Source organism: Bos javanicus, chromosome 29 (genome assembly GCF_032452875.1).
Source record: "Bos javanicus breed banteng chromosome 29, ARS-OSU_banteng_1.0, whole genome shotgun sequence".
Lineage (NCBI taxonomy): Eukaryota > Metazoa > Chordata > Mammalia > Artiodactyla > Bovidae > Bos > Bos javanicus.
The window spans coordinates 44,675,900-44,703,002 of record NC_083896.1 but is presented as its reverse complement, the minus strand read 5'-3'; the positions used below and the strand labels follow the sequence as shown (position 1 = coordinate 44,703,002).

At 56.8% G+C, this 27,103-nt stretch overlaps 1 protein-coding gene across 3 annotated transcripts in view; it reads right to left on the bottom strand.

Annotated features, from left to right (window-relative positions):
• Window positions 1-10,405: 10,405 nt before the first annotated feature.
• Window positions 10,406-27,103, bottom strand: part of PACS1 (phosphofurin acidic cluster sorting protein 1) — a 149,822-nt gene continuing 133,124 nt past the window's right edge. For all 3 annotated transcript variants that reach the window (XM_061407025.1, XM_061407027.1, XM_061407026.1), the window contains exons 11-24: window positions 24,596-24,676; window positions 22,860-22,975; window positions 22,612-22,747; window positions 21,489-21,593; window positions 20,803-20,909; window positions 19,988-20,142; window positions 19,742-19,852; window positions 18,591-18,693; window positions 18,138-18,180; window positions 15,868-15,910; window positions 15,531-15,666; window positions 13,201-13,427; window positions 11,913-12,032; window positions 10,406-11,823 (exon numbers count right to left, since the gene is read on the bottom strand). In XM_061407025.1, the coding sequence (XP_061263009.1) occupies window positions 11,708-11,823; window positions 11,913-12,032; window positions 13,201-13,427; window positions 15,531-15,666; window positions 15,868-15,910; window positions 18,138-18,180; window positions 18,591-18,693; window positions 19,742-19,852; window positions 19,988-20,142; window positions 20,803-20,909; window positions 21,489-21,593; window positions 22,612-22,747; window positions 22,860-22,975; window positions 24,596-24,676 (1,599 nt within the window). In that variant the 3' untranslated portion in view covers window positions 10,406-11,707. The remainder of the gene's footprint in view (window positions 11,824-11,912; window positions 12,033-13,200; window positions 13,428-15,530; window positions 15,667-15,867; window positions 15,911-18,137; window positions 18,181-18,590; window positions 18,694-19,741; window positions 19,853-19,987; window positions 20,143-20,802; window positions 20,910-21,488; window positions 21,594-22,611; window positions 22,748-22,859; window positions 22,976-24,595; window positions 24,677-27,103) is intronic.

Genomic DNA, 27,103 nt, shown 5'->3' with positions numbered 1-27,103 from the left:
AGTGGTTATGCCCCACCCAATTCCTTTGGAGCTGTCCTTGTTCCATGAGGTGGTTCCTGGCATCTTAGGGCCGCTTCTTGGGAGGAAGGAACAGAGGCTTCCGGCTGTGAAAGAGAAAAAGGTGACAAGGGGCAGCCAGGCATTGGCAGAAACACTCTTGACCCTGTGGGTGAGCACCACCACGAATGCTGTGGGCTGGACAATCAGGACAAGGTGATGTCATTCAGGACTCAGGTGAGACGTCATCTCAGAGAGCCCTCCCCTGATTCCCCACACCCTTATGTAGAGCAGCCCTCCAGCCCATCTCATGCACCCATCAGGCCAAGATCTGCATGTCTTGTTCATTCCCAGAGAAACTGGCCACCACATGGCAACACTCAGTGAATGTTGGTTTTTTAAGAAGGGCGCGCCTGTTGGCCCAGGTTTAGGCCTGGCACTCTGCAGCCCTGGGTTGCTGGCCACTCTGGCCTTGCCTCCACTGCTTTCAGGTCGGCATCTCTAGAAGAGACCCCTCTGAGAGACAGTACCTGCCCAGCAAGGCCTGGCACTGGTAGCCGGGGATCTGGGGTGTTCCTCTTGAGTGGGGGGTGCTCAGACTCTACCAGGTTCAGTGTCCTAATGGATGAACCCTGTGAGCATCATCTCTGACAGATGTTCTGACGCCCCCCAGCTCAAGTATGTTCAGTGACAGCAAGTCAGTACAGTCTGCGGTGAGCTCTAAAGGTCAGCAAGGTTTTCCTTCGACAGCCCCCTCCTTCGACAGTGTCCCACTGTGGACACTGCTGCCCACACCAAACTAAAGCTCTGTCCAAAGGAAGGATGGCTGCTCCCTTTTGCCCAAAAGATGGTAGAGTGATGGTGCCCCACCCAATGTTCCCGTGCCTGGCCAGACGATCCAGGACCCTTCACCCACTCCTCCCCCCTCCCTCCTCCGGATTTCTCTTTTTCTGGGTGTGGCTTAGCATGTCCATCCAGACACTGCTCAGAATATCGGGCTCAGTCCAGGGCGTGGGGATCCAGACCGGAAGGGAGATGTGCAGAGAGCAGAGGGCCAGTCCACTCCCAAGGAGCACACCACCTGTCCACCGTGAAGCTGAAAGTCAGGCTGACTTCGACAGTCGCTGGACCATGTCTTCTCAGGGTGAGCTTGTCAATTAAAACCCTAGATTGCGCGCATCCTGGTTCTAGCCAGCCAGGTTCTTCTCCCCCATCCTGCGCTTCAGTGAGTGATTTTTTTTTCCCCCAGTGATTTTTAAAGGGAATTGCTACATTCAGATGATGCAGCATTCAAAAGGCAGGTACAAGATGCAGTGGAATGTGGCTCTCTCTCACTGACCACCACCCTCAAGTCACGCAGGTCCCCTCCCCAGGAGCACCTGCTGTTATGTCTCTTGTGTCCATTGACTGCATGTTTTGCCTCAGTGCAGAGCTTGTGTTTATCCTCGTCAGTTTCATAGGGTCAGTTTTCCTCCAGGGCCCTGCAGGTTGGCGTCTTTTGCCTTCAGGGTCTTTAGCCAGCACATCGGCCCTACCTCCTGGGGTCACACTGGCTGTGGTGTGACAAGCCTGCCTCTCTGCAGAGAGACTTCCATCAGACCATAACTACACTCCCAGCTGGCTGGCAAATTCACAGGGAGGAAATGGGATCTGGAGCCCAGGGCAACTTTGCTGTTCTTATCAAGGCTTTGTTGTTGTTCAGTCGCCCATTCGTGTCCAGCTCTTTGCAACCCCATGGACTGCAGCACGGCAGGCTTCCCTGTCCTTCACTATCTCCCGGAGTTTGCTCAAACTCATGTCCTTTGAGTCAATGATAACATCCAACCATCTCATCCTCTGCCGCCCCCTTCTCCTCCTGCCCTCAGTCTTTCCCAGCATCAGCGTCTTTTCCAGTAAGTCAGCTTTTCATATCAGGTGGCCAAAGTATTGGAACTTCAGCTTCAGCATCAATCCTCCTAATGAATATTCAGGGTTGATTTTCTTTAAGATTGACTGGTTTGATCTCCTTGCTGTCCATGGGACACTCAGGAGTCTTAACAAGGCTGGGTTTCAGTAACTCTTGGGAGGGAACTTTGTTCGAGGGGTTCCTTTTAGAGACTGAGATTCAGTAGTGCCGGGGTGGGTCATGAATATCTCTTATTATTATGAAACTTCAGCAGTGCCCATGACATGCACCCTGGGCTGAAAGTCACTCCTTATACATCTTTGTTTTACAGGTAAGGAAAGTGAGGCCCAGAGAGGGGACGGCAGCTGCAGCAGCTGACCACTGTGCCCTTTTCTAATCCAGAGTCTGGTCATTTTGTCCCAGTGTGTAAAGGAGACTGACCCCACACTGTAGAGGTCAAGAGAACCAAGGTCACATTGCCTGTTCACAGACACATGAAGCACAGCCTCATACACCTTCAACACACAGCCTCAGGACTTCCCTGGTGGTCCAGTGGCTAAGACTCTGGCCTCCCAATACAGGGGGCCCAGGTTCGATCCCTGGTCAGAGAACTAGATCTCACAAAGAGGTCACAAGTGAAAGTGAAAGTCGCTCAGTTGTGTCCGACTCTTTGCGACCCCATGGACAGTACAACCCATGGAATTCTCCAGGCCAGAATACTGGAGTGGGTAGCCGTTCCCTTCTCCAGAGGATCTTCCCAACCAAGGGATCAAACCCAGGTCTCCCACATTGCAGGTGGATTTTTTACCAGCTGAGCCACAAGGAGAGCCCAGAAATACTGGAGTGGGTAGCCTATCCCTTCTTCAGCAGATCTTCCTGACCCAGGAATCGAACCGGGGTTTCCTGCATTGCAGGTGGATTCTTTACAGACTGAGCTACCAGGGAAGCCCCAAGAGGTCACATGCCACCACTAAAGATCCAGTATGCTGCCAAATGCTTCCCAGGTGGCGCTAGTGGTAAAGAACTGGCCTGTTAATACAGGAGACCTAAGAGACACAGGTTCGATCCCTGGGTGGGGAAGACTCCCTAAAGGAGGGCATGGCAGACTGCTCCAGTATTCTTGCCTGAAGAATCCCATGAACAGAGGAGCCTAGTGGCCTACAGTCCATGAGGTCGCAGAGAGTCAGACATGACTGAAGCAACTTAGCACAGCACAGCACATGCTGCCAAATAAATAAATGTTAGGAAAAAAATATAGCCTCAGGCAGGTTCAGCCAGAGGCACTGAAGGCCTGTGTGCCGCAGGGACACCTCCACAAGTGTTGGGTTTACAGGCCCAGGGACCTGCATACCAAATGTAGCCAGGGGCACACACTCCGGGTTTTCTTCCCTTGTACTTTCTCTCCGTCTAATAACAGAGCACGTTCCTTTCATCATCTAAACAGAGCATTTTTCAGTCCCCCTTTATGGCTTGTGCTGGGTTCTTGCTCCAGCCTTTCTGCTACCTCTCTGCAGGCTCCCGGGGTTTCTTTGAGGCTCTCTTTAGGCATCTGGCCCTGCTCCTCCCTGTGCGCCCCACAGAGGAAGGCCTGGGCCTTCCCCGCCGGGTTCCCAGGCTCTTATCTTGCTTTCGGTTCGTAACCTTGCATGTGTTCGATCTCTTTAGTCACTCGGCTTTTGATCTGGTCTCCAGGGATTATACTGTGTGTCTCCCAAGGGAAGAGACTGTTACTTCCCCACTCCCACCCTGCAGCTGCTGGTCTGGTGCCAAGCTGCTGATGGGTGCTCTGTTGATGGAGAAGAAAGGAAGGCATCCATGCCCCATGGTGATTCAGCTCCTTATGCCGTTTCCACAGAGCTCATCTGGGGAAGTTGTTCTTGCTACTTTTAAGATTGTTTTCTCCCTGAAAATCACTCCCACTGCTCCCACCCCTTCCCCTTGGATCCTTGGAAGCATTCATCCCACTGAAATCTGCTTTCTTAAGTTAATCTTCTGTTGGCTAGCTTCATGCCTTTTCTTTGAAGTGGTGGTCGGGGTGTGGGGGGCGGGGGGGTGGCATTTGTCCCAAGCATATCATCCCTCTTGGAACATCAGCATATTGGAACTTCCCAGACAGTTCAGTGGTTAGGACTCCACGCTCCCAGTGTAGGAGGCATGGGTTCGATCCATGGTCGGGGATCTAGATCCTGCCAGCCAGGCATCAGGACAAAAACAAACAAGCAAAAAACAGCTAAGCCCGTGTACCACGACTGAGCCCGAGCTCTGGAGCCCGTGCTCCACAACAGAAGTGACCGCAACGGGAAGCCCTCACACCCAAACAACGAGCAGCCTCTACTCACGGCAACTAGAGAAAACCCCAAGCAGCAAGAAAGGCTCAATACAGCCAAAAATAAATGAAAAAAAATTAGCACAGGTTCACATCGTAAGTGCTCAAGATTGGAGGTTTCTTAAAGACCGTGTCTCACACACGCCCCCCACTCCATGACAGGCAGCTCACCACTTTCCAAGGGGCCGGTTTCACCTTGGATGCCTCTGGTTGCCAGGCTTTCTGCCACTGAGCTGTGAATGAGGTCTGCTCAGAGCCCCCTTGAGGCTCTTGGCTCCTGTCCTGGCAGCCACTGGGCATGTCGGCACCCACTCTTCCTTGTGGCCTCCCAGACAGACCCGTACTGTCCCGGTCCTGCTCAGCGGGAAGGCACAAAAGCTTTGGGGGCAGACTTAGCTGCATTCAGAGCCCCGTTCTCCATTTGCTGGCTGGGGAGCCCTAGGCACGTACGGCAACTTCATCTGTTTCCTTGTCTGTAAAATGAGGTTCCTGATACTGACCTTGTTGGGTCCTCAAGAGAGTGGAATAAAATAGTAGAGTTAAGACTGTAACATTATGCTCGTACACAATAGACGCTATTGGGGCTTCACAGGTAGCACTAATGATAAAGAACTCACCTGCCAATGCAGGAGACGTAAGAGATACAGGTTCGATTCCTGGGTCAGGAAGATCCCCTGGAGGAGAGCATGGCAACCCACTCCAGTATTCTTGCCTGGAGAATCCCCGTGGACAGAGGAGCCTGGTGGGCTACAGTCCACAGTGTCTCAAAGAGTCAAACACGACTGAAGCAACTTAGCACACACGCAATGGATGGTATTACTATTAAATATTATCGTTAGTGCCACCAAGCTTACTATTGGACAGGTCCTGTGCTAGTGAATGGAGAGTGGGGAGAATAAAATAGGAAATATAGGGCAGTCTCTGCTTATAGCGTTGTTGGAGAGGAGACATTCAGAATGAAGCGAGCAGCAAATGAGGCAGCAATAGATAGGAGAGCCTGAAGATAGCAAGCGCTAAGATGTCTGGTGCTGGCGGTGGGCACCCTGCGTGGTCAGAGGGAGCTCAGCCTGGTTGGGAGCAATCTCCCCCTCTCCCTAAAGTCAGCTCTTCCACGTGCCAAGGATGCTCAAATTTCCAGCCAGCCCAGAGAACCACCCTGCAGACCTGCATACTCAGTTCTACCTCTGAATAGCACACGCCCACCTTGCCCTAAACCTACCATCTCCCACCCACATCTCCTCCAGAGATGTTTTACCATCCACCTGTTCACCCAGCAGATGGCCAGTCCCCATCCTCAACTGTCTCCTTTGACCCTGTATCCTTTTCTTTAAAAAAAAAAATACATATATATATTTGGCTGTGCCATGTCTTAGTTGAGGCAGGTGGAATCTTGGGATGGAACCTGGGCCTCCTGCCTTGGAAACATGAAGTCTTAGCCACTGGACCACCAGAGAAGTCCCTCAACCCTGTTTTCTAACCAGCCACCTACACTTCTTGATTCTGCCTCTTTAAAAAAAAAAAAATATATATATATATATTTATTTTTGGCTGTGCTGGGTCTTCTTTGCTGCGTGGGCTTTTCTCTAGTTGCAGAGCACGGGCTCTAGAGCACAGGCTTCAGCAGCTGTGGCACGTGGTCGTTTAGTTTCGGTTCCCAGGCACTGGCTCAACAGTTGTGGCACATGGGCTCAGTTGCTCTGCGGCACGTGGGATCTTCCTGAACCAGGGATTGAACCCATGTCTCCTGCATTAGCAGGTGGATTCTTTGCCACTCAGCCACCAGGCAAGCCCTGATTCTGCCTCTTAAATATACAGGACTTAAGTTTCCTTTCTCTGCCACCTCTTCTTCCTGACCTTGGTCTATGTCATCATCACACCTTTCTAAATTGCTGCCGTTCCCTGTAAACTCTGCTGGTCTTTATTCTTATTTCCTCCAACATGTAGCAAGGTGATCTTCCTAAATTAGATCATCTTTCTTTCCTGCCTAAAACTCATTGTTGACTGCTGCTGACCTCGGGATGAAGTGCTCAGAGTAGTAACAGTCACAGCTAGGAGGCTCCCCAGCGCTGTGGCCACTTCCTTTCTCTTCCACCCCATCGCTCCCCACTGCTCTCAGCCCCACTAAACCACGTGTGCTTCTCGAATAGGCAGGACTGTGTCTTATCTCTAGTCTTGCTATTTCCTGTCCCAGGACGTCCGTTGTGTTGGGTGTCAGTTCCTTTGAGACATCTTCTTGGACACCCTTCCCAGGCTGGCTCCGCTGCCCTCCTTCGTCCTCCCAGGCAGCCCTTGATGCTGTGTGGCCATTGTCTATTTGTCTGTCTCCCCTACGAGGATCAGAGTTTCCATGTAGGTAGAGACCCAGCCCTAGATTCGTCCGTGTGTCATCGTTCCTAGGACAGGAACTGGGCCATGGCAGGAACTTAACACATGTAGGATGGATGGAGGCTTGGGAAGTTGGGATCCGAGCAGGGTCTTGAGAGATGGTCTGGAGTCCCATGACCTGGGTCAGAAATCTGGCTCCTTCTCAGCCACTCTAAGTGCATTGGACAAGCAACTTACCCCTCCCGCTTTCCTTCATCTGGCCTTTGAGTGTTTGCAAGAGACTAAGTGGGGTTTGGAGCAGGGTGGTTGGGAAGACCTCTCTGAGGAGGTGGTGTGCAGGCTACAGCTGAAGGGAAAAGTGGCAACTTCCCCGGTGGTCCAGTGGTTAAGAATCCGCCTTCCAATGCAGGGGATGCGGGTTCAATCCCTAGCTGGGGAACAGATCCCACATGCTGTGGGGCAACTAAGCTGGAGCTAGGGTGCTTGTGTGCTGCAGCAGGAGACGCCCACGTGCCGCAACGAAAAAGAGCTTGCACGCAGCAGCAACGAGTAAATAAAGGGAAAGGGGTTGCTCTCTCTGTGGGGCAGGGAGAGCATGTAAGGTGGAGAGAGTGGCATGTCTGGGCTCTTGTGCAGGGAGGAGGCATCAGATCACTGAAAGATCATGTGTGGCCCAAGTGTGGTGAGCTCTGGGGTGGCACCGGGGGGCGTGAAGCAACTGAAAGTGAAGTTAGAGTGGTAGGGATGGGGAGACGGTGCAGGCTGATGGACTGTGGGTTGGGTGGCTATATTCAAAGGTATTAGGAAACTGCTGAAGGACTCTAGCCGGGGAGCAGGGCAGCTGGGAGGCAGAATGGACTACAGTCCCTAGGACGACACAGGATGACTCGTGGGTTTCTGGCTTGAGTAATAGGATGGATGCTAGTGCTATTTACTCAGTCTAGGGAGGACCCAGGGAAATCAAGTTTCTTGATTTGGGCCATATTAGGTTTGAGACGTCTGGGCATATTTGAGTCAAGTAAATGATCAAAAATGAGAGTCGAGCATGTTAGAAGGTGCGGCTCTCTGATGTTTGGCATCCTTCTCGGTAAAAAGGAAAGTGAAAGCGAAAGTCACTCAGTTGTGTCCAACTCTTTGCGACTCCATGAACGATACAGTCCATGGAATTCTCCAGGCCAGAATACTGGAGTGGGTAGCCTTTCCCTTCTCCAGGGGATTTTCCCAATCCAGGGATTGAACCCAGGTCTCCTGCATTGCATTCTTTACCAAGTGGGCCACAAGAGAAGTCCAGGGAGGTGCTATTCTTGGCTTCTGAGGCAGCCAAGACTAGAGGGAGCAAGTCACATGACCAGGGGCAGGAGCAGGAAGGGCGGGGGGGATGGCTCATGCAAAGGCCCTGTGGCAGAGTGTGCCCCGCGTGTCTGAGGAACATAGAGAAGGCCTTGAGTGAGGGGGAGAAGGACCCCTCACTCAAGGTGAGGTGAGGTGAGCAGCCCACGGAGGTCAGCACTGCAGGGCCCTGGAAGTTGTGTGGAGGGGTTTGAATTATATTCTGGGTGAGATGGGAAGCCATTGGACAGTTTGGATAAGTAATTTAACGTGTTCTAATTAACATTTTAAAAGGCTTCCTCCGGCTATTATGTAGAGAATAGGCTACAGGAAGAGTGGGTGGAAGCGGAGGTAATTAGGAAGCTATTACAATATCCAGAGAGAGCAGTGAAAGCCGCAGGAGCTGCAGGGTTCTGGTCTGATGGGAAGGCCTATAGGATTTGCCATGGGGGTGAGTGCTGGGTGTGAGAGCGGGGACTCAGGGATGATGCCAAAGATTTAGCAACTGCAGAGTCAGGGCCTCCCGGGTAGCACGAGTGGTAAAGAACCCACCTGCCAATGCAGGAGACACAAGAGACTCGGGTTCGATCTCTGGCTCAGGAAGATCCCCCGGAGGAGGAAATGGCAGCCCACTCCAGTATTCTGGCCTAGAAAATTCCACAGACAGAGAGGAGTCTGGCAGGCTATGGTCCATGGGGTCCCAAAGAGTTGGACATGACTGAGCAACTAACACTTTTACTTTCTCCTTGGACAGAGGAGCCTGGTGGGCTAAAGTCCATGAGGTAGCAAAGAGTTGGACACGACTGAAGTGACTTAGCATGCATGCATGCTCAACTGCTGAGTCAGGGGGATGTCAGCACACCCGGAGAATTTCCCAAGGCCAGGAAGATGAGGAGGAAACAAAGGAGGCCCAGAAGAGGACTTAAAGAACCAGGGGTGGGGTGGGGTGGGGTGGGGAGGGGAGGGCAGAACGCCGAGCGCCTTTCAGGGCCAAGCAGCCAAGGACATCAGTGACCTTGGCAAGGGAACGCCTGATGGGGTAGTGAGGAGGAGGCCCAGAAGCCCCCCCCCCTTTTGAAGACTTTCGCTGTTGGGAGAGCGGAGAGGTTTTAGAACCAAGGAGGTATTACTGCCTGTGTACATGGGACGGGACGTGACAGATCTGGTGGGGGGCGGTGTGCACCGATGATGCAGGAGAGGGGCAGCGGGCGGGAGGAAGCCCTGGAGAAGGTGGGAGGGACCTGGGGCAGGGCCAAGTGGTCACCTGGGCCGGAGTGAGGCTGGGAGTCAAGTCAGCAGGGAGTTCCCTGTCTCCATCATCTGCTTCCCCGACTTGGCTCCGAGCTGGGGCCTGAGCTCGGGCCTCCCATCAGCTCCCAGGCCCCCGGGCCCCTGCCCTGCAGACCTCTGGGGGGCTCTGCCTGCCTCCCTAGCCCACCTCAGCCTCCACCTCTCCAGGCGTGTCTCTCACTAGCTGGCTTGTACCCTTCTTCGGAGAACTGCAGTGCAGACTGCGTTTCTGGAACACCTTCTGGTACCCGACTGGACTCTGCCCCTTGGGACGCGGGCATTCGTTCCATCTTTCAGGCCGAGAGAGCCTGGGTGGCCACGCCACTGGGTCCCAGAGGTTCCATTTGGTGACTGGCCATGAGGCTCGGGGAGCTGGGGACAGCCTGCCGCACCTGGCCGTCCACTTTTCCAGAGCTGTGTCCTGGGGGGGTTGGGGGGACACAAGCCATCACTGGGCACTTATTTGGTGAAGGAGGCTTGGCGTGCAGGCCTGTGTCCTGGGAGCACGTGAAGAGCCAGGAGTCCCAGGAGCAGGAATCTGTCACCTCCAGGGTTAAGGGCAGGCAGGAAAGCGAACTGATGGTGGACCTGAGCTTACCCGCTCCCCCCAGGCCTGAGGCTTCACCAACTTGCAGAAAATACAGCCCAGCGGGGGAGAGAAGCCGAGTTCTCATTCTCATGTTGGAAGAGTGCAGATGACGTGTCACTGCCTTGGGAGATGGGATTTGGGGATGGTGGGTCCCCAAGAAAAATGGGGTTTCGGCGTGGGAATGGCGTGACTTCTATTCCTGACCTTGGTTTGCCTCGTGGGGCACACACCTTCATGCCCGTTTCTGTGATCAAGTAAATGGGGACAGGCTTCTTTGCAGCCAGTTCCCAGCTGATTTTGTTGTTGTTCTTTCTTTTGGCCACAGCACGTGCCATGTGAGATCTTAGTTCCCCAACCAGGGATGGAACCCACACTCCCTGCACTGGGAGCACACACTCGGAACTGCTGGGCTGTCAGGCAATTCCCTCCCAGGTGGCTTTTAGTATTTATGTGGCTACACCAGGTCTTAGTTGTGGCCTGTGGAGCCTCCTCAGGATCAAACCCAGGCCCCCTGCATTGGGAGTGCGCAGCCTTAGCCAGTGGACCGCCAGGGAAGTCCCCCTCCCAGCTGACTGTGAGTGTAGTTAGTGGCCACACTGTGCGGCGGGGACGAGCAAGGCTGGACGGATCCTGTGTCACAATGAGAGGCGCGGAGGCCCAAGGATTGCTCGTTGGTAAGAAATCACCAGTTTATTGAATGAAAAACCCAACATCCTCTCAGTCCCTCCCACCCTGCCCCTTTCTCCGGCCGAGTGAACAGCACAGCCCTGGGGACGCTCTGGACGGCAGGGCTGCGCCGGGGGAAGGGCTGGAGGAGTTTGGGGGAGGTATGGAGAATGAGAAAAACACTTTCCAAAATGAAGTTCTGTGCAAAAACTTCTAGAAGGGGTGAGGGGGCCACGGCCAAAGCTCCGGAGGCGGAGCTGCTGGCCGCCCCACGTGCCTCTGGTCTCCAGGAAGGCCGAGACCGATGGTGGGGGCTGAGGAGGGGCTCAGGCGCCCGAGGCCACAGAGGGGGAGGCCTGGCTGGGAGGAAGGGGCCTTCCCAGGCCAGGGGCCCAGGTGAGGAGGGGAGGACAGAGCAGGAAAAGAAGACCGGCGGACACGGGGTGCAGGGAGCGGAAGGGACTGGGCCGCAGACGTGTTGGCAGGGCCTGCCTCCCACCTCTCCAGGTCCGGAGGCAGGGCTGGGGAGGAAAGTCCTCAACAGGGGGAGATCCAAGGACGGGGACCAGCCCCCAGGCGAGTCACACGAAACCACTGAGAGACTGGCGGTGCAGAGAACCAAAGAACTGCTCAGGGACACATGTGACACCTCCAGGGAACCTGGGCGTGGGGGAACCATGCATGGGTGAGACCGCGAGGGCTCCTGCACCCCAGAAACCCACGCATCACAGCAGCAACTCTGTCTTGGGGTGGGGGCAGGGTCTGTGCCCTTGTCACCCCCACAGCAGTGGCAAGTGGCCTTGGTGCTGGGCGTCCCCAGGGGAGGCCGGCTGTGTGGTGTCTGGCAGCTGCGCTTTAGAAGATGGGAATCTGATGGGGGCAGGGGGGAGGCTGGAATGCCGGCCGTGGGCCAGGACCCCAGGTTTCCTATTTCCAGGAAGAGAACTGGTGCCACGTGGAGAAAGAGGCTGAAGTCAGGGGAGGTGAGGGGAGGCCTGGAGGACTCGATTCCAGGGACCAGGGGTGGGCGCTGAAAGGCACAGTCAACATGCCTCGGGCCAGGAGCTGAGGGGGAGGAAAAGGAGGGAGGGAGGAGGGGCTGCCCAGGACTGGGCCCGAGCAGTGGCGGGGAACGGCGGCCCCGGTGGGTGGCAGTGTCCTGCAAGACCGGGCCGGGGAGATGCAGGCCCCGGGGCCAGGAAGGGGGACACTGGGCCCGGGGCCTGCTGGCCTCCCCCTGCCCGCAGGCGGTGAGGCTGGTGGCAGTGCCAGGAGGGGGCGTGGCTGGGAGACGGTGCCCTCAGGTGGCCTTGCTGCCACTGAACAGTCCCACTGGAAAGTGCTTGACGTGGGTGGGCCACTGGGCTGCCAGCTGGAAGAACTTGATGTCGCTCCACTCGACCCCGTCGATGGACACTGGGGGTGACAGGGAGGCGTGGGGATGACCAGGGCTGCCGGGGAGGGCCGCGGCCTTCCTGCCACCCCCCCAACCCCCACGCCCGCACCTCTCAGCATGGTCTGCTGCTGCTTAGCAGAGCAGATGAGGCGGCTAATGCCCTCGATGACCTGGCTTTTAGAATCCACCTCCTTTTCTCGAGGCTTCTTACTCAGGAAGATGGTGGGAACTGGAAAGCAAGCGGGAACCACGTCGTCACCGCCCCTGGAAAGGCAGCTGCGCTCTCCCCCACCCACTGCCTCCTTTCCCTGGGAAGGGTGGTGATTCGAAGAAAGCAGACTCCCCACTCCCCCCAGCCCCGCCTGTCTGTCTCTGGGGCTATGTCTCAGGATCTCCAAACTCCTGCCCTTCTCCCTGGGCCTCGGTATCTTCACTGAGTAACGAGAACCTGGGGCCAGATGGGCTCGGAGTCCCTTCCAGCTCGAATGTTCTGAAAGCCTGTGGATGGGGGCCAGCTGCCCTATCGGGCACCTCTGTCCACCCACTCAGGTGCCTGCGTGGGGCTGTGTCTGTGTGGCTGGCAGGGAGGCTACATAGAATCTCAGCCCTGGGCCACCCTCGGCGGGTCTCCGGGTGCCACAGGCGGTTCCAGCTGCGGGCCTGGCACAGGGCCTGCCCAACTTCCTGGGGCACCTTTCGGGGCAGAGGCATGAATGCAAAGGCCCAGCTGCTTTGGATGCCCCCAGAGGAGGAAAGTGGGGCCCAGCAGAGAAGGAAGCCCCTTCCTGACAGCTGGGAGGCCATGAGCACCCCAGTCACCCCGCCTGCTCCAGCGGGTGCAGAGCCAGATGTGGGGGTTCACCATGGGAACCAACATCTGCGAGCACTGCTGCCCGCCCCCAGGTGTGGGGGCTCCGCCTCATCTCCTCAGAGTGCAGGACCCCTGTCCCCGCTGGTGCTGAAGCCGTCTTCCCCCCCACCCCCAAGGGCTCTCGGCCCCTGAATTCTTAAAAACCACACCTTTTGTTCATGAAGGCTTGGGTGGCCTCCAGCGTTGGGGGTTGGGAGCCCTGGCCAGGGACAACCTCAGGTCACACCATCCATCCCTGAGGGCCCTGGCCAGGAAGCCTCCCTTGTTCATGGCAGCGAAAACTGCCTCGCCCCAAAGGTGCCGAGGCTCAGCGGGCAGGGACCAGTGACTCCCTAGGGACCTTCCTTTGTGACAGAAGGAATGGCTTTGTCCTGTGTGTGGGGGGCGGGACCCCATGATACATGTGCTTGCTGCCTCCGTGCTCATCCGGGGTCTCTCTCCCAGAAGCAGAGCCTGTCCTGACCCCGAGAGAGGAGACGGGGAGGCCTGGAGGCCCTGAACGCCCCTGGCCTCACGAGTCACTTACCTTTCTTGTTCTTCTCTTTGGTGACCACGGTCATGGCCATGGTGCCGGAGAGCTGGGCCTCCCCTCCGTGGGGCAGGCGGGAGACCTGCACTGAGCGGAAGACGCTCTTGAGGGTGTTCTTGGAGCTGGCGTCCCTCTTGTCGCCTTCCCTCCTCCGCTCCCCAGGGTGGCCCAGCCAGTAGTCCACCTGGAGGCCAATCACGTCCCCGTAAGGGCTGCTGGGGCTCCTGGAGAGGGGCGGTAATGGGGAGGGGGCTCAGTGCCCGCCAAGGGCGGACAGGGCGGGGAGGGCCTGGGGGAGGCGCCAGCCAAGCAGCTCTGGGGTCCCTCCAGCGTCACAGACAGGGCTGGTGGGGGAGTGGGGAGTCAGGCTGACCTGAGGACACGGCCAGGAGAGGGCGAGGCCCCAAGTGCCCACAGGGGAGCCCGGGAAGAATCACCCAGGCAGGAGGGAAGCAGAGAAGGAGGAAGCTCTATGAGAGAAGAAAATGTGTGCACGCTCACCCACCACCAGGACACATGTGCATGAGCATGTGTGCAAACGTGTGCACACACATGACCCCCAGCAGGCAGAACCCCCCCGCCGAGGGTGGGAGAGACTAAGTGGGGCAGAGGCGGGCACCAGGCGCTGCAGAGCCGCCGGGGGCGAGGAGCCGACCTGTGGCTTTCTCTCTCGTTTATGGCACTTCTAGCTCAGGGATAATTTTAGCTCCAAGGGGAAAAAGAGCTGATGTTTTCTTGAAAGGAGGCGTCAGACACAATAGGTACAGGCTACACAAATCATCTGATGTTTCTTTCTGCCAGGATTCAGCGGTTCCATTAAAAAACAAGCTTAAACCGGATGGGAAAGGAGGTCGGGATAAGGCGGGTCCCCAGGCCCCAGGGAGCCTGGACTACGAGGTCACAGCGTGACTGCTGGTGGGATTCCCTCCTCTTCCTGCACTTCAGCAAGCCAGTGGCAGACCCCCGACTGGGAGCGAAGAGGGGAGACAGGGCGAGTGAGGGTGAGGGCTGGGGTCTGGGCTCTGCCCCGAGACACTTAGGACTCTTTGGGGACCATGGCGCTGTTGCCGGGGGTTCTGGCAAAGCCACAGGCCAGTGCCTACCCTCTCTGCTGCTCACAGAGCATCCCCAGGAGACCAGGAGGAGGTGACGGAGAGGAGAGGGAGCAGAGGGAGCGGCAGGAGCGCCTCTGGCTCTTCTCTGCCACCCCTTCTCCCGCCTGGGGCTGCCCTGACCCCGCATCCCGCCCCCTCCCCTGCCCCAATCAGCTCCTCCAGAGGCCTCCTTGACCGCTCGATCTAAACACTGGACATTTCAGATCCTAAAGGGATTCCCTCCCCACTTCCTAGCCATCGCTCCCTACTCGGCCACAGCACTCTCTCCGTGGCTTGGCCCTACTGGGGCCCAGGAGCCTGGGGTCTGACCTGCCCGCGTCACTGGCCACGGGGGCCCTTGGGTGACGGACACACTTGGTGCCTGGAAGGAGGCCGCGCCCCCTTGGGCCAGGCGCTGACAGCAAGGCTCTTATTTCCACCTCACACAAAACCCTGTGGCTACGTCACCTTTACTTTCATGGGCTGGAGATGAGTAGCTTGCCCAAGTGACCGCGATTCTTTGCTCAAACTAGTCAGGCTCCTGAACCTCTTTCTGGACCTCGGAAAATCCAGTCCTCACAAGAACCCCCCGCCCCACATTTCTGACCACCCTGCGGCTCTGATCGGGGCTCCTCACCCTCCACCCCCTCAGGACTGTCTTCATGAGACTTCTGGCAGGGCAGTTTAGCTGGAATCGGGACCCCCTGGACCCCCCCAGTTCCTCTTAGTACTTTTATTGGCTCTGCCCCGTCCTGCTCCAGCCCCACCCAGAGTCCTGGCTCCTGCTGCAGAGTCCGCCGCAGAGCAGCCCACAGCAGCTGCTCCCTCCTTCGAGAGTCGCTCTCGCGTTGACCAGTGTCACTGAGTGGTTTGTTCTTTAGCGCACACACACACGGGGGACGCAACTGTGTGGACATGGTGCAAGCCCAGGTGTCTGACCCCAGGTCCACGCTCTCTCCCGGACCAGGCAGTCCTACCCCCAGTACGTGCAGCAGCTGACAGGCTAGAAGGGACTCAGTGCCCCGGGTCTCATTCACCCTTACACCCGGGAGGCAGACAGGACAGACGGGAGCAAGCTGTGTGATGACCGGCCTGGCCAGTGACCTGACTCCCCCCGCTGACCTTCCGGACCAGGGGTCACCGTCCTACACGCTGGGGCAGCCGGGGAATGAGTCAGGCACCGCCCCGATGGAGGCGTGTCGGGGGACAGACGGGAACAGGCCACAGCCTTACCCCACAACGGCCAAGGCGCTGCTCATGGACGGGGAGGAAGGAGGGGTAGCTGTGGCGTCTCGGCTCAGGCCCGAGCTGGAGGGCGGCGACGTGGAGGGCACAGTCAGGTTGACCACGGGTGCATCGTCACCATCGCCTGCGGGGGGACAGACATGGTTGACCAAAGGAAGCTGCCCTGACCGGTCTTGGCTACAACCTGCTCCGCCACCACCCTGGGACTTGAGCCCCGCCTTGGCCTGGGACCCCCTCGTCTTCACCCTTTGGCCTCCTGACTAGGGAGCAGGTGGGCGGGATGCACCGTCCTCACCCGGAAGAGGCCAAGGGACCCCAGGCTCACCTGTCGTGGAAGGAGAGTCTTCAACCAGACCCACCTTCACCACCTGCGAGGGAGAAGAGACCCTGCGTTAGGTCCACCCACCCAAGCCAGACACCTTCAGGTCAGCTGGACCCGGCGGCCACGACCGCACGCTGTTTGATCGCAGGCTTCGAAACTCTGCCAATTTTGAGCAGCTGGGATCGTCAGGAGAGGTGAGCAAACCCAACTGCAAACAGTGAGTCGGGGGCGTGGGACACCCGTAGCTCTTCTCTGGGGACGTGGGCAAAGCCACCCGAGGGGGCAGGAACCCCTTTTGTATCCTGATCTCATTTCTTCTGAGATCACTTGGGCAGGAGGCTGCCTTCTCAGGTCAGAGAGAAGGGAGCACTGGGAAAAAAACCTTGGCAGATGGGAGTGGGGTACCGGTGGGAGCGTGAACACACCGGAACAGGAATCTGGAGGAACACCAACTAGGAGGCGGGGATCCCAGGGACCCCCGACCCCAAGCCCAGCCCTAGGCAGTGATACCGATGTCAGTTCCCCAGAGAAAATTCTGGGAAGGGCAGGGGGGCCCTCCAGAGGCCAGCAAAGGGTATAGCTAGAGACAGACCCGGATGTCAGGGCAGGGCCTGAGGTCAGCAGGGCCGGGGGGTCACGGAAGCCAGGTCCCAGGGACGGCAGGGAGCGGGGGTCACACACACGGTGGTCCCCTTGAAGCTGATAAGAGCGCAGTGCTGCCACTCCGTGGGATCTGCTCCTGACTCTACACATCCTGATTTTAATTCCTGGAAAGTGGCATGCTGGCACCCCGAACTTCTGGGACACGAGTCCTGTCTCCTTGCTCCTCTGGTTGCTGCACGAGGCTGCCAGCTCCTTTGATTGCTTGTTTCAGTTTTTAATTTTTTCTTTCTGTTTTGCTGCGAGGCCAGAGTAGCAGTGACCCCACAGCTCCACACAGACGTGGGTCTGACTGCCAGCCCGGGCTGCACGTCACGGCCCGGGCCCTCCGATGTGGCCGTGGGACCAGCCCCAGTGGCTGACGGGGACTGACTGGACCAGGCAGATGGGAGCCTTGACAAGGATCCACCCCCTTCCCCCCCAGGCTCAGGCATTTCCCAGGATCCCTCGAGGCTCACAGGGCCACCCAGGATCATAGAATCTGGATGAGTGGAGAGCAGGGATGGGGCCGCTGACCCCTCACCTGCATGTGCCTCGCCCTCCCTAGAGGCTGGGAGGGACCCTCCCTCAGCGAGGCTGCAGGAAGATACCAGCTGATGCGGAAGAGAAACTCGGCCGCCTCAGAAAGGGAGATCTGAGTTCTCTGCCAGCCTTCTGGGTCGTGCTTCAGCCCTGGGCGGGGAGGGGCGTCAGCTGTCCCCTCTAGGCTCCCTCTCTTGGTCAGTCTCGGCCCCGGGGCCCAGCAGCTGCCAAATGCAATCTGGGCCGGGATCACCCGACGCCAAGGACACCCAAGAGGTCTTTCCTTTGTCTTGAGAATCCACTCATGCAAAGATTGTCCCCTGACCAAACAGGAGGGGAGAGAGCCCCTTCCTCTCTGTGTCCCTGACTCTGAAGACAGAGCTACTCGTGTCTCGGACTCCCCTCCTCGGAACAGCTTTGCTTTCTTTTCCCTGGAGCCGGAGAACCAGGGCCCTGGATATCACCCCCTGGGACCCCAGAACTACAGTAATAACACGTGGTACCTGTGGTGATGCAGGGGAAAGGACTCTGAAAGGAGCAGCTCGGGGCCTGTCCCAGCCCACAGCTTCCTCTCCCCGGCATTGCTAACCCTCAGGGCTCTCTGTCGGAGGCCTGTCCTGGGCCCTGCAGGGCGGTTAGCATGTCCCTGGCCCCACCCACAGATGCCGGTGCCACTTCCACTCCCAGCTGTGCCCACTCCCACTCCCAGCTCTGACAGCCAAATGTGTCCCCAGATCAGACACTGCCAGATGTTCCCTGGGAGCAAAATAGCCCCCGGACAAGACCTGCTGTCTAGATGAGTCTCTTGTGTATGAAGTGAAAGTCAGTCATGTTGGACTGTGTGTGGTGGACTGCAGCCCGCCAGGCTCCTCTGTCCATGGGATTCTCCAGGCAAGAATACTGGAGTGGGCTTCCACTCTCTTCTCTAGGGGATCTTCCTGACCCAGGGATTGAACTCAGGTCTCCTGCATTGCAGGCAGATTCTTTACCTTCTGAGCCATCAGGAAAGCCCCATGTGTGTGTTGGCACGTGGAGCCCAGGGAAGCCAGGTGGGTGGGTGGGGTACAGAGGAGAGGGGGGCTGGTACTCACGCCAATGAAGGGGATGAACTTCTGATACGAGTCTTCATCAGGGCTGTGAGGAGAGAAAGGAGAGCTTCACAGCTGGCGGGAGAGACCGTGTGGTGAGCTGGGGACGGAAGCTTTCCACGCTTTACTGAGGCTTTAAGGGAGCCCAGACACCACTTGCTATCTTCCCTCTGCCCTCAGGATGGCACGAGGAGCCTCCAAAAGGAGGCAAAAACCCTGATTGTGCATGCTCTACCCCCTGCCCCCACGTCTGTACTGAGGGGGCGCCCACAGCGGGTGGGGAGGCCGGGGTCGGGGGAGGCCCGGGCGGGGAAGGGAAGGCACAGCTTCTCATACTCTCTTGGGTTCCCACGAGGGAAATGTGGTGGGGAGGAGGAGGGTGTAAAAAAGCAAAAGAACCGAAGATTTATCTAGCCCACCCAACCTGTTTTCAGAGCCCACCCTGGGTCCACTCACAACTTGTGCCTGCAGGTGAGCATGGCCTCCGCCACGGGCAGCTGGTGCGTCACGGCCGCCCCGTTGACGTACTGCATCACCCGCCCCACCACGTCCAGTTGCTCTGCAGAGAAGCCGAGACGCGGGCTGACTTACTTCAGCAGGCGAGCCCGAGAACCGTCCTTGAGCGCCCCCCTGCTGAGTCCCACCAGAAGACCCCAGGAGCTGAGGCAGAGAAAGGGCTCTAAAGACCCGCTGGTTTGAACCTAAGGAATTTTTTAAACAACGTTCATTTATTTATTTGGGCGTGCTGGGGTTTAGTTGACCTGTGGCACAGGGGACCTCAGTTCCCTGACCACGGTTCAAACCCACGTCCCCTGAATTGGGAGGTAGATTCTTAACCTCTGGACCACCAGGGGAATCCCAGGAAATTTTTTTAACAGGTATTTTCTTTGATGTGAACTATAAAGTCTTTACTGACTTTGTTACCACATTGCTTCTGTTTTATGTTTTAGTTTTAGATCCCCTTGAGGCATGGGGGATCTTAGTTCCCCGACCAGGGATTGAACCCATACCCCCTGCGCTGCAGGGTGAAGCCTTAACCACGGGACCACCAGGGAAGTCCCCTGAATCTAAGGAATCGTGCAGCCAAGAGCTGTCCTCCCGTCTGATCCGTGCGCCCTTCCCCCCAGCCTGCTCCTTCCGTGTTCGGCTGGCTCCTGCTTCCATCCCTGCTCTGATCAGCCCTGGAACCACCTGCCGCCCCCGCCCCCATCACTTCCTGCCAGGCCCGTGGGAGCACTGACCACCTCCCGGCCTCGCTGGGCTCAAGCTCACTCCGTCCCTGCCGCCTCTGCTCTGTATTTCAGGAAAAGACACGGTTGGTGGCATGTTATTCATTTATCAATAGACGCTTGGCAGCTGCTCTCCATTTCCACATTTGATCTCCACAACCAGATACTTCCTGACACCACCCCCTCGGCCTCCTTATTTCTAAATGTGCAGAGACCAAACACATCCAGCGTGGAAGGGCTGCGCTTATGGGGCCTCCTTTTAATAAAGTGCTGGAAAAATGAACAGGCCGCGGGGAGGGGAAGCAGCATGCCCCCCCCCCGCCCCCGCATGCAGCTGAGCCCAGCTCCCTGCATCTTGTCCCCGACGAGGGCCAGTACCTGACACTGGGGGCTCCGAGCGGCTGAACAGATCTCTCCAGCCAGGATCAAGGAAGGTGCTGCTATACCTGCTGTCGACGGAGCCCAGGTATTTGGCCACCGGATGAGAACCTGGGAGACGGAGACCAGAGAAGGCGAGCTGGTGAGGAGGGGGTGAACGAAGCCCAGCCTTCGGTCTCCCCGACTGGCCCTTCCCGGGACCCAGCGCCGCCCGCCGCTTCGGGGTGGGCTCTGCCACGCCCTCACCGAGGGGAATGATGAGAAAGCGCATGTAGCCCAGCCAGTCGGAGGTCTTGCTGGCCAGCGACTTGACGAAGAAGCGGAGGATGGAGCTCAGGTAGCTCTGGCCGCCCACCGCTGCCACCTTCACCGGCCGTGGCATGGAGGAGTTACAGTTGCAGCTGGGAGCGAGGGGTCGGGGGACAGGGCCACGTCAGGGGGCCACGTCCTGCTCAGAGGAAGCCTCCCCCAAACTCTGACTTCACTTGACCTCGACAGCCCCCAGAGGAAAAACAAACCAGTGAACAAAATCACACAGAGAGAGGCAACACACCACAGTGCTTCTGCAAAGAGAGAAATTCAGGGTCAGAGAGGACAGGGGACTGTCTAGGAGGCAGGCAGAACCGGTTGAGGCTAATGGGAAGACGAGTCGGCAGTGGTCAGAGGCGGGCGTGAGCCCAAGACGTCTGAGGCTCTTCCCACGGCAGGTCCTGAGAGGGAGGGCCCCGACGCTGGGTGGGCAGGGTGCAGGAGGAGAAAGTCTTGTAGAACCCCGGGCTCTCTGCCTGGCCTTCTTCGTCACGGGTTTAGGAAGAGAATGAGGCAGGTCAAGGTGTGGCAGGAGACCAGGCGGGACGCCGGCAGGCAGGAGGGTGACATTTTCATCCCGACCCTCCGGGGCCAGCAGGACAACAGAGCACCAGGGCCTGATGCCGCCCAACCAGGTACTGACTGTGAGTTTCAGGTCTGATAAGCCAGGGGGTCCCCTCAGAGCTTGGAAATGAGGGTGGGAAGATGAGGCGGGAGGGGACCCCAAAGGGCAGGAGAGGAGCTGGCCTTACTAGCGCTGGATGCGGGTGAGCAGGGCGGACAGCACGGCCTGGACCTCCACCGTGGAGCACGTGCACACGACGGGCTTCCGCTGGTCCTGCAGCAGCTCCGCCACGTACTGCGGGGGGCGGGGGTGGGGGGAACCACACAGGTGAGGCCGTGTGGCAGGGACACCACCTCCCGCAGGCCACGAAGGCGGCAAGGCCCAGGCCGGGCGGCAGGGCCCCACTGTCCGTCCTTCAGACCACAGCCAGCCAAGGTCAGGCTCCGACTGCCAGTCAGAAGGTGGGGCCAGACCCCAGGGAGACGGGATCAGGAGGAAACGTGGGAAGGCCCAGGACATGCTACATTCTACACGGGCTCCGCAGCCCACTCGCTGGATGGATGGTGGGCCTGGGCGGGGCTGGGCTGCTGTTGCTCCGCCCCTTCTGGAAGCCAGGGCACCGCTGGAGCCTCTGCTTCTTTAGAGATAAGGAAACTGAAGTACAGAAAATTGGTGACTTAAGGCCCCTCAGGCTGGAAAATGATGGGACTGGGACCACACCCAGAACTGTGGGCTTAAGTCAGGCTAGGAGGTGCCGGAAAAGAAGGGGGTCATTTTGGATTTTCCCGTGCCCTGGCTTTCAGATCCACACTCGGGGAGTCTCTTGTTCCCCAGCATCCCTCCTCCCCGGCCCCGTGACCCTGGGTGCTGTACCTGACCCTGCCAGTCAGCGGTGTTGACGAGGATGACGTTTTCTGGGAGGGCTGCGTCCGACACCAGGATCTGGTTCAGCTGGTCATAGACCACCTTTCTGGGAATCTGCAGGGATAGACGTGTCTGTTGATCCCCAGGGAGCTTGGGGGGTGGGGTGATTTGTGGTCCAGGGTATGGAGAAGAGCTACCAGGAACCTATGCAGGAGACCCAGTGTCCCACTGGCCAGAGCACAGCAGACTGGAGCGGGATGAGAACACGCGAAGCCAGGCCTCAGGGCCCAGGCTGGTGCCCCAGGAACATGGCAGCTGTCCTGCCTAGGCAGGAAGGGTCCCGAAGGAGAATGAAGCAGGGGCAGCGGGAGGGGGGGAGGGAGGAGCGGAGAGCAGGTGCTCGCAGGATGGAAAGGAGGGCAGCGGGGAGAGATAATGAGAGTGCGCCATGTGGGGAGCCCTCCGACTCGGGGAACAAAGGTATTTCAGGAGCAGTGATTAACAAGAAGGACAATACCTCGCCCCAGGCACCGGGCTATTCTAGTCCTGGGCTCATTTTCAGCTGTAGAGCATTAGCTCTGCAAGCCATACGGACACAAACCCCCTTCCCAAAGGTATTTATCAGGAGAACAAGCGGGCCCACCACTAACTCCAGGAGCACAGGAGCTGGGCGAGGCCTGTCAGGGAGAATCCTTCCCTGGGAGACTGGCCTTCAGAGAGCATACAACCCCAAGGGCCAGTTCCTTCTGGGTGCCTACTCCAGCCACTCTGAGGTCTGGCACTCAAAAGTTTAATGTTGCTATGTTGGCTTCAAATCATTGTAACTAGCCCACAGCAATGCTAAGGGCATCAGAATGCAGAGTAGACCTCCCGGGAGAGCTGATGGCCACTGTCCCCTGAACACTGTCCCCCGGCACAGTTCCCTCCAAGGTCTGATGGGGGCAGAACGCACCAGCGTCCCCTATTCCGTCCTGCAATTCCTCAGCGGGAGCAGATAACAAACACGCTGGACTTCTCCCTTTAGGCCTCTCTTTACTCAGAACAATCAAATACACCCCCTTCCTCTCCACCCGACCTCCCAAGGAGACGACGGAACAGAGCCGGGGGTCCAGGGCGCCTGGCGGGTGGGTACCTGCGTGCTATGGCCCAGGTCTGGGGACCGCTCGCTGTCGGAGCTGTTGGTCCTCTCGCTCAGCGGCTTGGAGAGCTGCCGCTCCTTCAGGGGGGTGCTCCTCTTCTGCCGGGGGGTGTGCACTCCTTCCACTTTGCTGCCACGGACGTGGAAGGAGGCGGTTAGACGGTCCCCCTTTCCGAGGCCACGCTCGCCGTGCTCCCCTCCTTCCACCTGGTGCCTCAGGAGCGTCTTCCCACCCTGAGTACCTGGGGGAGGCGGAGCCCTGCAGGTCCGTTTTGCTGGACTTCATGGGAGTTTTGACTTTCTCGGGCACAACCAGACTCGTGCTCACGTCTCCGAACATGTCCTGGTCAGTGATTTCCTGCCACAGAGCAAAGGAAGCCGTGAGGGTGACCCCCTTCCGAGATCACGAGAGCCTGGTGGCTCCTGTCTGGGCCGTCAGCACCACGGGACCATCAGCCCCCTGCGCTCTTTTCCAGGAAACACATGGTTCTAAAACTCCTGCCACCCCTCTCCCCTGACGACTGTTTAATTCAGCTGAGGGTGCCCGCTGTGCTGGGCACGGTCGCCTGCTATCCGATCTGACCCCTACATTTATGAACCGTCAGCCCACAAATCTGGGCTGATGATCTGGCTTCTCTAGGCGGGAAGGAGAGCCTTTTACTCAGGAAGTGACGTGATGGGAATTTCATTTTTGAAACGCCTGCTGTGCAGTACGGACCAAAGGGGGAAACAGTGGAGGCTGGGCTACTTGGATTGCGGGTGAACCACAGTCCTCTTGAACCCAGCCTAAGGCTCTGCTGGACAACAGATCTGTAACACGGTATTCTGTACTATAGGAGACGTGAGCCTGAAAGAATCCCTCCTTTTAGCTGGCAGCTCCCACCGGGAGGCTGAGGTACAGCACACCCCCAGGGGGTGTCCGGTCAAGTTCTCTGCTCCCTCCTCCCAGCTCGGGCTGGCCTCCAGCCCCACGTGGGCTGAGCTTGGGCCCAGGCCGGACCTGCGGGCCCAGCCCCAGACTCCCTCCCCCAGGTGAACCGCTCTGCCCTCCCTGGGCCCCCTGGAGCCTCTGTGCTGTGTGCTCTGGCTGGCTTTCCTCCCAACAGGGCGCCATGGTGTTCTCGTTTGGGCACTGTCAGTGCTCAGCACTGTGTGTGTGTGTGTGTGTGTGTGTGTGTGTGATTTCAATCTGTGTGTAACTACACTGGGTGCCCCAGGTGATCCATCCCATGCACCCCTGAACAGCCCCAACATCTCTCAGTGGGAGGAGATGACCAGCAGGTAACCACTTGGAGAGCTGATGCTGTGGACTATCTGGCCATTGTAAAAACAACACTGGAGGAAGAGGTGGTTTTTCAGGGAAAGATGCTGCTCATCGTCCCTCAGGAGTAAATGAGGGGGTGGGGGCGTTCCCTGGTGGCTCAGTGGTAAAGAATTGCCTGTCAATGCAGGAGACACAGGTTTGATCCCTGATTCGAGAACGTCGCACGTGCCGAGGAGTGACTAAGCCTGTGTGCCACAACTACTGAAGCCCTAGAGCCGTGCTCCCCTACAGGAGAAGCCACCGCAAGGAGGAGCCTGCGCAGTGTAACTAGAGTAGCCCCGGCTTGCTGTAACTAGAGAAAAGTCCATGCAGCAATGAAGACCCCGCACAGCCCAAAGTGAATGAATCAATACATAAACATTAAAAAAAAAAAAAGAAGGACATGAGAGTGACAGATAGTGAGAAAGTACCCAAATCAGCATTTGCTCAGACCTAAAGAAAGAGCAGAATGGGGACATTTCTGGTTTGCTAGTTTGGGCACCAACCTGATACTCCACAGGTAAAGATTTCGGGAGGAAGAGAATGAAGGACCTTCCTAAGTCCACAGATTTAGGCGAAAGTTTCATGATGGTCCTGAGGGTTTTTTGCCTCTATTTCTAAAGGTACCCAAAACTATTTTCGACAGCTGGAAACAGGAGACGGAACCATACATACCAGAGTGTCTGTTTCAGTCAAGCTGTCTTCTTGATTTTTAATCCGAGCAGATTTGACTTTTTCTAGCGCGGCCAATTCCATCTGCAAAAATTATAATAATTAGTCATCACCAATCCAAATAACCACCACTCTAACTTGCTCCCTTAGTCCCTTGGAAGCTTAAAATACTTTCACTTAATTGGAAGACCTCATGACATCTTTCATAACATCTTTGGGACTTTCACCTTAACAAGGAGCATATTTTTTTGTGAAAAACTGAGCTTCAGAAGGTCAGTTATTCTGTGATCATTAAATCAGTAACACGGTGAGACGCTAAACCCAGAAATTCTGATTCTCAAAAGATGCTCTCAGGGAAGAGAGGCCCAGCCTTCAGATGGCTTGGCTGTGGGATCTGCCAGTCCTGACTCTGGAGTTTGGTGAACATCCCTGCCCAGGAGGGGCACACGGGGCCCCTTCTGCTGTCAGCAGTGGTGAGAAGAAAGGGGACGCTAGCGTTCAGGTCTTTGATTTCGAGACTAAAGACATCCATGGGGGCCAAACGCGTTTGGCTTGGTGGAAACATCTAGAAAACCCTCAAACAGAATATTCTAAGCCATTTAGGTGTGAAATAATTCTCCCTTTGTCCTCAACTCTTACAGGTCTCATAAATATTAAAAATGTACTTTGCAAATACAGATAAAGCACCAGATTTTTCACACTTGCGAATGCTGCTTCTGGCTGTGCAGACACCGGTGTCGGAATCCTGAGCAGCTGCAGGGTGTGAGTCTCAGCTGTGGGGAAGGCACTGGCCTCAGTGGGTCTCTGGTTCTTCTGGGGAACCAGGGAATCAGAAAGGATCGACGATGCCCCACACTTCCTCCCAATGACCTTTCTCTGAGTAATGGGGACATTTTTCCAAGGAGTTAATAGCCCTGTGAATTGTGTATCCTACATGAAAATGGGTCTCTGGTTCTTCTGGGGAACCAGGGAATCAGAAAGGATCGAAGATAGCCCACTTCCTCCCAATGACCCAAAGTTCTTTCTCTGAGTAAACGACAGAGCACAGAGAAAAAGCCTAAAAAGCTCATGGGGGTCACTTGGCAAATTAATGAACAATGATCACACAAGTCAGCCCGTGTCACATGCTAAGCCAGGCTTTCTCCACCTGAGACCGCTGGCATCTGCGGAGGGCCCTTCTCTACTCTGGGGCGTCCTGTGCAGGACCTGAGCTGCAGCCCCGCCTCCACCCACTAATCACCGCTGCTGTGAGAACCAAAACAAAATAAAAAAATGTCTCCAGTCCTTGCCCAGTGTTCCCTGGGAAGCAAAACCACCCTTGGTTGAGGACCACTGTCCTGAGCCATCTGTAAAATTAACCCAAGGCACTTTAACCAGACCCCGTGGCCCCAGAGTGTGAGACAGTTTGGTTCAGAGCCACACACGGTAGGTTGCCTCCTGTCTGCACAGCTAGTTCATTTACACATTGCCTATTGGGATAACCGATGTTAACAGTCTACGGTCACAGAAAACTCTCGGTTGGACTTGAGACTGGACATGACTTCACTCAGTATTGGATCTCAGCATGACGAATGACTTAAACACGTTTTAGAGAGGATGGATGAGGGCAGTAACATCGCCCTGCTCGAAGGTTCTCGGGCAGCAGCCCTGTGGTCAAGCCCCCTGACAACAGAGCAGTGTCTGAGCGCTCTAACCCAGACTAGAGTTGGGGGCATCTGCCGGCTATGCACTGACTCTTCTGGATGTTCCAGTCGATCCTGCCAGAAGTAAGCTCCTGACTCTCCAAGTTCCTCTTCCTGCTCCTATAAATACTTAAGGCTTTTCTCGCCCCAGCAGCGCAGCCGCTGTGTTGTCTGACTGTGTGGCACTGAGACAGTTGCAGCAGCCTGAGGCTCGGTGCCCGCTGGCTGCCACACAGGTGCCTGCACTCCTGTGCGTGTGGGGGGCCAGAGTGGGGTGGTACTTTAGGCTCTCACTTTTAAGAACTACTGGTCTCCAGCACCATTCGCTACAGTGCCATGCAATTTGCAACTTTTAGCAGCAGGCGGTCCTGGCGGACCGTCTCCATCTCTTGGCCGCCCCAGCTGAAGTGCTGTCAGGGCCTACTGTTATCAGCTTCAAGGACCGAATCATCTGCTCAAGTCTTGGGAAAACTCACAACTGTAATAATTTGTGTCGGCAGAAGTACCTTCTGGTTCTAGTGATCAACTGAATTCTCTGAAATTTGGGGAACAAAATGGAAGGTTAAGGAAAAAGAAACAAAAAGGCTACGAAATCAGGGAGAGAGGACGAAAGCTGGGTGGCAAGTGCTCGCCTGCCTACAGTGCACCAGCCTCGTATGTTTTCCCTCGAACGTCTCAAAGTTCGCTGTGTGAAGAGCACAGCCTAGCTCTGTAGTTCCCAAAGTGCCTTTCATACTAAAGGATTCCAAAGTTCCACACCCACATCAAGACATATGGGGCTCTTCAAAATAGAAATATCACAGAGAACCAGCAAAATCTGAAATCTGGC